We start from the raw sequence: 13,694 nt of genomic DNA on the forward strand, positions 1-13,694 counted from the left end.
TCTTAGTTCGACTGATTATGTGTGTTTTTTCAGGGTTATCCAGGAGAAGACAGTAAAATAGTGGGACCACCTGGGCCCTTAGGTGAACCAGTAGGTCTTAATTTCCTTTAACTTTCTGTTTTTGTCCAACACCTGGACTGAAATCACTAAATAAAGAGGTGGTGATATTTACATCACTGTATTGAAGAAATAAGACAACATATCAGTGTTTGTGTGCGTATAGGGCGCTCCAGGAGAGAAGGGCGAACGTGGGGAACCAGGAGATGACGGATATCAGGTTAGTGTCTCTGTAAGGGAGAATTTCAGGCATTGTAAAATCAACACCCTAGCAACACCACAGCAACGTGATAAAAAAACATTTAGAATACCTCAGAAACTGCATAGCAACACCCTAGCAACCAAATAGCAACATAATAAAAACCACTTAAAGACCTCAGAAACAGCATAGCAACACTGAAGCAACCACTCAAGCTCCTTAGAAGCTGCATAGCAACATCACAGCAACTCCGCAGCACCATGATCGGAAACTGCATAGCAACACCATAGCAACCACTCATCAACATAAATAAATATACTCGGAACACCCCAGAAACTGCATAGCAACACCCTAGCAACCGCAGAGCAACATGATAAAGTTCACTCAGAACACTTCAGAAACTCAATAGCAACACCTTAGCAACCACTCAAGCACCTTGGAAACAGCATAGCAACACTCTAGAAACTCCACAGGAAGATAATCAGAAACTGTATAGCAACACCCTAGAAACCACACAGCGGTATGATCAGAAACTGCATAGCAACAAAGTAGCAATCACTCAAGCACCTTGGAAATGGCATAGCAACACCCTAGCAACTCCACAGCAACATGATAAGAAACTGCATAGCAACACCCTAGCAACCACTCAAGCACCTTGGAAACGGCATAGCAACACTCTAGAAACTCCACAGCAACTTGATCAGAAACTGTATAGCAACACCCTAGAAACTACAAAGCAGTATGATAAGAAACTGCATAGCAACACCCTAGAAACCACACAGTTATCTGATGAGAAACTGCATAGCAACACCTTAGCAACCACTCAAGCACCTTGGAATTTACAAGCAACACCCTAGCCACCACTCAGCAACATGATAAAACCATCCAAGCACTTTGCAAACTGCATAGCAATACCCTAGCAGCCACACAGAAGTATGATAAAATCAGTTTGGTTAACCTCAGAAATTGCATAGCGACACCCTAGCAACCACATAGCAATGTGATCAGAAAACTGCATAGCAAGACCCTAGCAACCACTCAAGCACATAAGAAACTGCACAGCAACACCCTAGAAACCACACAGCTATCTGATGAGAAACTGCATAGCAGCACACTAGAAACCACACAGCAGCATGATCAGAAACTGCATAGCAACACCATAGCAACATGACAGAAACACTTGGAATACCCCAGAAACTGCACAGCAACACCCTAGCAACCACACAGCAAGCTGATGAGAAACTGCACAGCAACACCCTAGAAACCACACAGTAATATGATGAGAAACTGCATAGCAACACCTTAGAATCACACAGAAAAAGGATGAAATCATTTAGATTGCATAGCAACACCCTAGCAACCACACAGCAAGCTGATGAGAAACTGCATAGCAACTCTGTAGCAACCACTCAAGCACCTTGGAAACTGCATAGCAACACCCTAGCAACCACACAGCAGCATCATCAGAAACTGCATAGCAACATGTCAAAAACACTTGAAATACCCCAGAAACTGCATAGCAACACTTTAGAATCACACAGAAACATGATGAAATCATTTAGATTGCATAGAAACACCCTAGCAACCGAATAGCAACATGACCGGAAACTGCATAACAACACTGTAGCGACCACACAGCAGCGTGATCAGAAACTGCATAGCAACACCCTAGAAATCACAAAGTGACATGATAAAAAAACACTGGAAACACTTTAGCAACAGCATAACAGTGTATTTTTGGAGCAGCGGTGACTGTGGTTGTGTTCTTCTGCTGATTGTTCTTCAGATGCTTTCTAGAGTTGATCTGGATTGAGCTGGTCTGGATGTGCTGCTCTGTTTTCATCACAAACAGTGGCCGCTCATATTCGTGTTTGTTATGTGAGCGCTGCAGTAATGCCTGTGTTTGTGTGTTTCAGGGTCACGCGGGGCTCCCAGGCGCCCGTGGAGCCGTCGGTCAGCAGGGATCTCCTGTAAGTGTGATGTGTGACCAGCACTGCAGTACATGCTAATAGTGCACTGGACATTCAGCTCACAATAGAGTTCGACCTTTGCATGTTGAGTGTCTTTGTAGCAGACGTTGCACCCCATAATGCCTTAAAATGCTGTGTAGGTAGTCGGCTCACTAGGATTTGAGTGGAGAGTTTTCGTTGCATAACATTCTTAATTAAGTTACCGGAAAATTTGACATTCCAAAGCCAATGTTTGCAGTTTGTTTAATTTTTTCTCTGGTTAATTTTGGACTCTGTCCACACGTCTCCGGACCAGAGGAGCATCACACTGAAGCGTCTGCTTGCATAATGAAATTAAAACATGATCTTTTCATTGTTTTTTTTTTTGTTTTGTTTTCAAGGGATCTCCTGGGTTTCCTGGTGAAACAGGACCTAAAGGCGAGATGGGAATCCAGGTTTGTGTGTGTCTAAGTGTGTATAGCGTACTATTTCTGCAGTAGGTCGTGCATATACTGTGTGCAATATGAAACACCTGCATGAACTGATAGCAGGGTTATTATAGTTCAGTAAAATTAAAATTAAAACTATAAAGTATTTATTTTTTTGATATTTTTGTAAACTGACATAAAATTTAAGAAACCTGCTGTACCAAAATAACTAACACTGAAATTAAAATGAATAAAGTCATATTTAAAAATATATATTTAAAAAATGACAAAAAAAAACAACAAAATTACAACAAAACAAAATGGAGCTAAAATAGAATATAAAAAAATATTAAACAATAAAGAATTCATCTTTTGTTACTGGAAATAAATGTAAATGACATAAAATTGCTGTACCAAAATAACTAAAACTGAAAGAAAAATTAATGAAGTCATATATAGAAATATATATTTAAAAAATGTCAAAAAAACAAACTAAACAAAATTTAAAAAACAAACTTATAAAAATGACAGAAACACAACGAAATTATTAAAACTGGAGCTAAAATGAAATAAAATATTTTAAAATAAAAAATACAGCAATTAAGAAATTAAAATAATAACGAATTCATCTTTTGTTACTGTAAATAAACGTAAACTGACATAAAATTGCTGTACCAAAAGCACTAAAACTGAAAGAAAAATTAATAAAGTAATATTTTTATATATATATATATATGACAAAATGAAAAATGTTTGAAATAAAAAAATGAATTAATAAAATTACAGTGATATCTCATTTATACTAAAATAACACATTTCATTTTTATTTTATATTTTCTGTTTTCATAGTTATTTTATTATATCACAATTTATTTGAAATAATGAATGTTTTTTGTTTCAGTGTTTTAATTTTAGTTAACTATAATAACCCTGCTATGGTGCTGTATCTCACAATGCACTTCAACTTGAATTTTCAGTGTTTTTAATATCAACTGCAATTTTAACGTTTTCTTGACGTGTTATTTTATCAAACTGCCAAAAATAAACACATCTTTACTGTTAAATTGCACTAAAATGCAAAATAGCTCTATATATTTTTGAGATGAACTAAGCAACATAGCGAGGTCATGCAGCGATGTAGCATTTTTGAAATTGCAAATCTTTTCATAGTGCATACTGTTTCACATACTTCAAAACAGTCTTCAGTATATTCAGTAAGCAGTACAGAAGTGTTTATAAGTCTAAAAATTTAGGTTCAGACTGTAGCAAACATAAATAGATTCACTTAAAATCGACTGAGGTCAATGGCAGGTCGCCTTTGTAGCGTAAAAACTTGTTGTATAACAGAAAGAATTCTATATTCTCCTCTTTCTTTTTGCAAATCCATCCTGGAAAGCTGCTGTAAACACTCAGCGAGCCTCATTCATCGTCACAAACATCCCTTTCAAATATTAGCCAGTGAACAGCATTAAACATCTGAGCGAAACACAATTACAGCGTTTGGCACCCAGCGTGACTTGATTCGATCTGATCAGAGTTTGTTATCCAGAGCAGCAAATGAGACGATTATAGTGCTTTCTTTATCACGTCATGGAAAAAATTGTTCTTTTAATTCACTCCAATCTTTCTTAGATAACAGATTTATAAAAGGCTACTGAAGAATGTGTGTGTTTTTAGGGAGTCGCTGGGAAGAAAGGATCCCGAGGACCCGCTGGAGCTCCAGGTCTTGAGGCGAGTATTTTACAACACAATTTTGTGTTTGCACAAATCACTGCATAAATTAATTAGGAAATCATGACAAAAATTATTATATAAACATAAATTAATAAAAAATAGGCCTAAATTTAAGATTTATATATTTGAATTGCATGTTTTAATGTAAGCAAAATTTAATGAAACTGGTCAGATTACTGCACTAAAAAATATCTATTTGATTTTATTTAAATAATTATATATATATTTTTTAAATAGTAAATAAAATTAAATAAAATATTTAAAAAAAAAAAAAATACAACAATAAAAAAAATTAAAATACTAAAGAATTCATTTTTTGTTACTGGAAATAAACAAACCGAAAAAATATTGAAAAAAATATTTTTAAAAAATCAACAATAAAAATCAACAACAAAAAATTAAACAATAAACAAAATATTTTTTGTTAAAATATAAAAAAAAAGTTGCTGTACCAAAATAATTAAAACTGAAATAAAATTGAATAAAATTAAAAATATTTAGGCCTGAATTTAAGATTTATATATTTGAATTGCATAGAAATGTACAATTTTAATGTAAGCAAAATTTAATATGATTCATATTTGTTAGTCATACATAAATTAAACTGGTCAGATTACTGCACTCAAAAATGGCATAGTTTATTATTAACTATCGATTTGATTTGATTTAAATAATTCCATATTTTTTAAATGCTATTTATTTTTTAAATATATTACTTTTTATATTTTTTTTAATTATTTTTTAAAATTAATTTATTTAAATCGCTCAAAATCTGCAAAAACAAATACATTTATTCAGTGTAAGTATTATTATGAAGATGGTTAAAATATGAATAGCTGCAGAACAACCAATATTCAGTATAAATTGTATGTAAAATGAGTTCTGTGCATCTGTTTCCCAAACCAGAAATTGTTTTTGATGGCTCATCTTTTCGTTGCTAATTCTAGGGTGCCCCTCACAGGATGTTGTTGTGGTCATGTGACTCTCTCTGAATGTCTAAATGTCTGCATTTATGTTTTAGGGTCCGGTTGGTTTGCCGGGGCCCAGAGGGACAGACGGGTATCCGGGATCTGATGGGCTTCCCGGTCTTCCTGGTTTACCGGGTGCGCCTGGAACGAAAGGCCGATCAGTGAGTGTGAACCAACACAAACACACACACACACACAGTTACAGGGAAATGCTGCTTTCCATGTGATGCCAGTTTAATGTCATTTCAGAAGTTATGCCATTTTTAAATGTTATTCCAAAGCATTCCGTAAACGAATGTTCCCTCTAAGCTCTTCCAGGACACACACAAATGAAAGCATTTGATTAAATTCTAGTAAATGCAAAATAATTGCAATGCTCGGGCAAAACGCTGTAGAGTTTGTGAATGCAGTTTACAGGTTTCATAGAGAGAGATCGGCGTGCGTCAAATGAGTTGAGGACAAAAACGCTCAGCGCGAGAGTCATGTGAAATAAAACGTCATCATGTTTTAAAGAAGAGTGGACTGATTAAGTGGTGGAATTAGCAGATGGCGGGCACCGGACCGGCAACAAAACTCTCAAACATTTACAGTTACACACAGGTGTCCAAACTCTATTCAGATAACTATAGATGAAAACATTTAGCTTACAGATTTCAGTTTAAATGCTTCAGTTTGTTTTCTATTCTATTCCATTCTATTCTATTCTATTCTATTCTATTCTATTCTATCAGTTCAAATGCTTCAGTTTGTTTTCTATTCTATTCTATTCTATTCTTCTATTCTATCAGTTTAAATGCTTCAGTTTTTCTATTCTGTTCTATTCTGTCAGTTTAAATGCTTTAGTTTGTTTTCTACTTTGTTCTATTCTATTCTGTTCTATTCTACTATTCTTCTATTCTCAGTTCAAATGCTTCAGTTTGTTTTCTATTCTATTCGTCAGTTCAAATGCTTCAGTTTTTCTATTCTGTTTTATTCTGTCACGCTTCAGTTTGTTTTCTATTCTATTCTGTTCTGTTCTATTCTGTCAGTTCAAATGTTTCAGTTTGTTTTCTATTCTTTTCTACTGTTCTACTATTCTATTCTATTCTCAGTTCAGATGTTTCAGTTTGTTTTGTATTCTATTCTATTCTATTCTACTATTCTTCTATTCTATAATTTTAAATGCTTCAGTTTGTTTTCTGTTCTTTTCTGTCAGTTTAAACGCTTTAGTTTGTTTTCTATTCTATTATATTCTACTATTCTTCTATCAGTTTAAATGTTTCAGTTTGTTTTCTATTCTGTTCTATTCTATTCTATTCTATTCTATTCTACTATTCTTCTATTCAGTTTAAATGCTTTAGTTTGTTTTCTATTCTATTATACTCTACTATTCTTCTATCAGTTTAAATGTTTCAGTTTGTTTTCTATTCTGTTCTATTCTATTCTATTCTATTCTATTCTACTATTCTTCTATTCTATCAGTTTAAATGCTTCAGTTTGTTTTCTATTCTGTTCTATTCTATTCTATTCTATTCTATCAGTTTAAATGCGTCAGTTTGTTTTCTATTCTATTCTCTACTCTACTATTCTTCTATTCTATTCTATTCTATTCTATCAGTTTAAATGCTTCAGTTTGTTTTCTATTCTGTTCTATTCTATTCTATTCTACTATTCTTCTATTCAGTTTAAATGCTTCAGTTTGTTTTCTATTCTGTTCTATTCTATTCTATTCTACTATTCTTCTATTCAGTTTAAATGCTTCAGTTTGTTTTCTATTCTGTTCTATTCTATTCTATTCTACTATTCTATCAGTTTAAATGCGTCAGTTTGTTTTCTATTCTATTCTATTCTCTACTATTCTTCTATTCTATTCTATTCTACTATTCTATCAGTTTAAATGCGTCAGTTTGTTTTCTATTCTGTTCTATTCTATTCTATTCTACTATTCTTCTATTCTGTCAGTTTAAATGCATCAGTTTGTTTTCTATTCTATTCTATTCTATTCTCTACTATTCTTCTATTCTATTCTATTCTATTCTATTCTATTCTACTATTCTATCAGTTTAAATGCTTCAGTTTGTTTTCTATTCTATTCTATTCTATTCTGTCAGTTTAAAAACGTCAGTTTATATTTATAATATATTAAATTATAAACCTAATAAATGACCTCAAGAAGGGACTGTTAAAAACTGTTCTGCGTGAGGTCAAATCAAATATAAATAGCACATTAAAGTTAATATCACTTTTTTGTGTGTGCGCTGTACAGGTCTGGTATTAGAAGTATATTTGCTCAGGTGGATGAAATATCCACCCAACAGAGAAAAGTTTTGCTCAGCAAGAAAAAAAAAAAAAAAGAAAGGAAAGATTTGGTTATATTCAGTCCTTGTTTTGGGGAAATTATATTAAAACTTATGTGACTTTATATGTGCATTTACACATTGGATTAAATTTGACTGGTGGTGTTTACCAGTTGTATTTTAGTGTCATTAATATACTATTATAGTTTTTTATATATATATATATATATATATATATATTAAATATTTTCCGGCACTGTATTATATTGCAATTTCTTTGATTTGACTTTATTCAGTTGTGATTTCTCTGCCCACTGGTCTTGTTAAATGACATGCATCATCTGCTCTCATGTTAGCGTTTTAAATTCTGTTTTTCTGCACAATTCAAATATAAAATTATCTAAATATAATCAAGGCTTTACAGAATCCTCTAAATATCTGCATGAAGCAGCTTGTTATTTTCTTGTTGATTAAAAAGGAAGTCCTTACTGTTGGATGAAAGACTCTGAAGATAAACATTAGTTTCTTTAGAATAATGTGCACTAATGAATGCTCTTCATCAGATGTTGATGTAAATCGAGCTGATTTGATGTTGATGTGATGTTCTCTTCACATGATTGATCTATATTGGCTGCGCCTGATGAACGAGTGCTGTTATGTAAGCCATTTTTGAGCTGTTTGTGGTTTTTCTGCTGGTAAACGTTTGCAGATGTTTTGCTGATTCAGCAGCATCGCCTTCTGTCTTTCATTTCTCAGCTCTTTCTTTCGTTCCCATGTGTAAACTGCGTACAGGACTGACGGCTCATTAGAGGTGCATTTGAGTGACATTCAGCTGCAGTAATTGTAGTTATATAACCCACACAGATGAGTGATGCATTTATAGCCAAGGCGTTTAAAAACAGTCTAACGAGGGAATACCGTGGTACCGGAGCCATGTTCACTACGTTCAAGAGTTTGTTCGGACTGTGTTGCACGTGTTAGAATAACAGTGAAGTGTTGAAGACTTTTAGGCCCTATGAAATCCGTTTTGTTTTTTTCCAAATTCCGTTTTTTCCAGTTTTAATTTTTCTTAACTCCTTTTTAATGGTTAAATTAAATTTTATTAACCAAAGAGCATATCTAATTAATTAAAATCATAAAACTTATACAGTTTCACATCAATTTAATAAAGGTTTAACAAAAATGACAAAAATTTAGGGCACTGTGAAATTTTCATTGTTTCTCACCATGTTTTATTGTTACCAAGTTCTGTGTTTTAGCATGTCTAATTATTTGAATGCATGCTTAATTTATTCAGATTTATTCTTAAAACTGCCTTATGAAAGTTTTTTTACCCTCAGAAATTCTGTGTTGTGTATTTAAAATGTTCTGGTTATCAAATTAAGTCATAAAACATTAATTTCATATCTCTTTTAATTATTGAAAATTAAGCTTTTTTTGCAAACGAAGGGGAATTTACTATTAAAATTAAAATATGGAAGAAATTTTGTGTGATTATACCCTAAAAAATAATGTTTGTTTCATTTTAGTAGTAGTATTAATAATATTTTTCTGGCACAATGTCTTCAAGTTAAACCGGACGTTTATTTTGACGGGTTGCTGTGTCTACCTTTACATTTCTGTGTATGATATGATGCTAGTTTTCCTAAAATGGAACGGTTAAATGCTGAAATCACTGCAAGCGTCACGTGCTTTAGTGTGTGTAGTAAACAAAACCGCTCATCTGCTCCATTCATTAAAACAGAGACACGCAGAACATGCAGGATTCACATTTAAATGGTATTTTTGCGGCGTAATATTTATAGATACTAGTCAATACTGCGGTTTGATTTAAGTGTAATGGCCTATTTTTGATTCATTCAAACTTTAACAAATTCCATGACATTCCGTGTTCTTCAGTAAATTCCGTTTTTATGACTGGATTCTGTGTTTTCCGCAAACCCTAGACTCTGAAATGACAGGAACAGACATCTGGGAGTGATGTAGTGATCAAACCATGAACACACATGAAAACTCTTAAAGATATTTGAGCTTCTTCTGTGTCTGGATTGCAGTTCTTCTGTGGAAGTTCATCTACCAACTTTATCTGATGCATCCTGGGATTCTTTTTCACCATTAGTGAAGGAGGAACATGTTTGATGAGCACTGTATGATGCTTTTATCTGGTCTATACAAGTTTCTACAGATGCGGATATCAGCAATTTCATATATGTATATATATATATATATGAACCGAAAATTCTCCGTCATTGACAGATTTTTTTTTTAATCGATGACGGAAAAATCTGAAGGCCGTCAGTCACTTTGACAGATTACACTGAGGGTGATCTGTTGTGATTTGTAGCTGTAATTCCCACCCCTGTCCAGTTGGTGGTGAGTGCGCTCCAGTGAGGCAGCAGAGCACGGGATACAGAACAAAAACGAAAATGTCACTAATGTTTTGCTACGTATTTAAATTAGTACCCAGTTAAAGCTACAGCGATGTATCATGCCACATTAAAGAACGGCAAAACGGTATTTATGGGTTGAACTTCCTACTGAAATGGACAGAATTTGAAATCAATCATAATAGTCATTTTAGTTAATTATATTTATATACACTACCGCTCAAAAGTTTGGGATCAGTAATGTTTTTAAAGAAGTCTCTTATGCTCATCAAGGCTGCATTTATTTGATTAAAAATACAGAATAAAACAGTAATATTGCAAAATGTTATTACAATATAAAATACTGGTTTTTATTTTAATATACTTTAAAATGTAATTTATTCCTGTGATGCAAAGCTGAATTTTCGTCAGCTGTTCCTCCAGTCTTCAGTGCTACATGACCCTTCAGAAATCATTCTAATATGCGGATTTATTATTAGAATTATCAATGTTGGAAGCAGTTGTGCTGACAAATATTTTTTGGATCCTGTGATTCTTTTTTTCAGGATTTTTTGAATAACAATAAATCTTTTCTAACAATGTTAATCTATGCTATCACTTTTTATTAATTTAACACATCCTTGGTGAATAAAAGCATTAATTTCTTTCAAAAACTGGAAGAATAAAAATGTACTGACCACAAACTTTTGAACAGCAGTGTATATTGTTAAAAAAGATTTATATTTTAAATAAATGCTGTTCTTTTTATCTTTTTATTCATCAAAGAATCCTGGAAAAAAAGTATTACAGGTTCCAAAAAAATGTTAAGCAGCACAGCTGTTTCCAGCACTGATAATAAATCAGTATATTAGAATGATGGAAGGATCACGTGACACTGAAGACTGGAGTAATAATGCTGAAAAATTCAGCTTTGATCACAGAAATAAATTAGAATTTTAATGTATATTAAAATAGAAGAATGTTGTTTTACATCATAATAATATTTCACAATATAACATTTTATTTCTGTATCTTTAATCAAATAAACACAGTTTTGATGAGCATAAGAGACTTGTTTAAAAAACATTACTGATCCCAAACTTTTGTGCGGTAGTGTGTGTGTGTGCAATTTTAATACTTCAACTTGAAAAAGGTAATTGATAATAATTGTTTTATATATACATATAATTTATTTATATATATAATTTGTTTATATTTTCTGTTTTCATTTTAATTTAAAATATTATTATTCTTATGTGTGTGTGTATGTATGTATGTATGTATATATATATATATATATATATATATATATATATATATATATATATATATATGTAAAGATTTATTATTTAAATTATTATTATTATTTTTGTCAGTTTTAATAATTTTGTACTTCAACAAAAAATTAAATGAAAATAAGAAATGTTGCTTAGGCAACTAACTGTAATAAAATAATTTAAAATGTTATGTTTTATTATTTTTGGGATTTTATTTTTTAAATATGTCTATATAGTTTATTTTTATAATTTATATCGTTTTTATTCTTTTTTCCAGTTTTAATAATTTTAGTACTTCAACTAAAATTAAATGAAAATTAGAAATGTTGCCTGGGCATATAGCATATAGTTGTTGTTGTTATTTTATTTTTATTTTTTTATATATATTATTTATTATTTTGGTTAGTTTCCATACTAACATTTCTCATTTTCATTTTAAGTACTAAAATAACTAAAACTAAAATAAAAATGAATACATTTTAGGCTTAGTAATTTTAATTATATAAATTACAATATATAGATTACGTTTTACATTTAGTAATTTTAGTACTTAAACTAAATAAAACTTGACTTCAGGTGTTACATTGTAGTATTATTATTTTTTTAATTCTTTTTTTAAATGTACATTTTTTTTTATTTCAGTTTTACTTTTAAAACTTTTGCTTTGGCAACTATATATATTCCAGTTAAGATTTATTGTTTCAGTTCATGAAAATGCTTTTTAATAGTTTTACTGAGCAATAATAACCCTAGTGTTTACATGGTACTTAAATGAACTTCAGAGCATACCGTGCTATTTTATGGTTTCATCGTGTATATTTTATAGTGTTCGTCATGTATTTTCTATTATTTATAGAGATGTTTTCTAGTATCAGTGTTTTTTCCTGTTAAGATGACTGTATTAAATCCGTGTGTCGTCGCGTGTTTAATTGGCTCTGTCTCTGTGTTTGATGTTACACTCATAAGCTCTTACAGACGAATCCCAGAGCCAATGCTGTCGTTCATCAACTCGGTCTCTTTCCGGCTCTTTTGATGTGTTTATTCTCCACAATGAAAACCTTGTCTTGGTCTCAGCACATTAAAGCGTTGAGGAAGTTTAATGTTTTATCCGACTGACATGCAAAGCCATCGATCAGTTCACTTTGTGTTTTATCTGTTATAATTATAGCTCGGAGCTTGTTTTTCTCTTTTTTGTTCAAATTGTGTGTTTTTGCACAATGTTGTTCTAGGAATTGTATTGAACAATGTTTTGGATTCTATACTGCGTTCTGATTGGCCGCCGCTTTGATTGACGCGTGTGTGCAGGGTCAGCGCGGTGACACCGGTCTGGAGGGGAGGGCGGGACTTCCTGGCCCGCGGGGCGAGCTCGGACTTCCTGGGGTCGTCGGAGAAAGAGGACCAGCGGGGGCAAAGGTCGAAAAAGAAGAATTCTTCCTTTTATTTCTTAGTTTTGCTTTGATAATGTATTATATATGACAAAATTAGCAGTATGCAGCACATTTTATTTTGCACACTTGACCTTTGACCTCTGTGACCCGTGCAGGGCGAGATGGGTTTACCGGGCGACAGAGGACCGGCGGGTGCTAAAGGCATGGAGGGGGCGACCGGAGACCAGGGCGTGAAAGGAGAGCAAGGTGCCAAAGGACAACCAGTGAGTACATTTACTAATTATAGTTAATTAAAACTAAAACCATTAAAAAAATAATTGTTACTTGGGGGGGAAAACATTAACTGAAATTAAATATATAATTAAAAAAAAAAAAAATATATATATATATATATATATATATATATTTAATTTTGGTTAGTTTCCATGTCAGTATTTCTTATTTACATTTTAAGTACTAAAATAACTAAAAACTGAAATAAAAATTAATAAAAGCTATATAGGCATATTAAAAAGAATAATAATAATAAAAATGATAAAAACACACAACAAGAGTCTAAAACGTTAACTAGAGTTTAAATGAAAATGGAAAATATAAAATGAAGTCTTTAAAAAATTGTAAAGAAAATTTTAAAAGGTATACATTTTCGATTTATGCTAAAAAAAGGTCTTTATATATAAAAATGAATTTATATAGAAATATTTAAATAATACATATTTTAAAAATTAATAATTAAAAAATAAGTAAAACAATAAATAATAAAAATAAAAAGTACATAGTTAAAAAAATACTAAAAATAAAAAGCCTGTTAAACTAAAATGAAAATGAAAATGGAAAAAGAAAAATATGAACGAATTCAAAGACATTAAAAATAATAATAATAATAAAAATGATGAAAACACACAAAAGCCTAAAACGTTAACTAGAGTTTAAATGAAAATGGAAAATATAAAATAAAATCTTAAACTTTAAATAATTTTTTTAAAGGTTTACATTTTCAAATTGTGCTAGCTAAAAGCTCTTTATATATAAAAATAAGTGTATATAGAAAT

At 31.7% G+C, this 13,694-nt stretch overlaps 1 protein-coding gene across 1 annotated transcript in view; it reads left to right on the forward strand.

Annotated features, from left to right (window-relative positions):
• The window catches only part of LOC127154651 (collagen alpha-1(XXIV) chain), a 130,506-nt gene that overhangs the window by 103,157 nt on the left and 13,655 nt on the right, over window positions 1–13,694 (forward strand). Inside the window, exons 42-49 of the mRNA XM_051096329.1 lie at window positions 34–90; window positions 224–277; window positions 2,173–2,226; window positions 2,607–2,660; window positions 4,311–4,364; window positions 5,389–5,496; window positions 12,560–12,667; window positions 12,798–12,905. Of these exons, the coding sequence (XP_050952286.1) occupies window positions 34–90; window positions 224–277; window positions 2,173–2,226; window positions 2,607–2,660; window positions 4,311–4,364; window positions 5,389–5,496; window positions 12,560–12,667; window positions 12,798–12,905 (597 nt within the window). The remainder of the gene's footprint in view (window positions 1–33; window positions 91–223; window positions 278–2,172; window positions 2,227–2,606; window positions 2,661–4,310; window positions 4,365–5,388; window positions 5,497–12,559; window positions 12,668–12,797; window positions 12,906–13,694) is intronic.

This window comes from Labeo rohita, chromosome 23, assembly GCF_022985175.1.
Source record: "Labeo rohita strain BAU-BD-2019 chromosome 23, IGBB_LRoh.1.0, whole genome shotgun sequence".
NCBI lineage: Eukaryota > Metazoa > Chordata > Actinopteri > Cypriniformes > Cyprinidae > Labeo > Labeo rohita.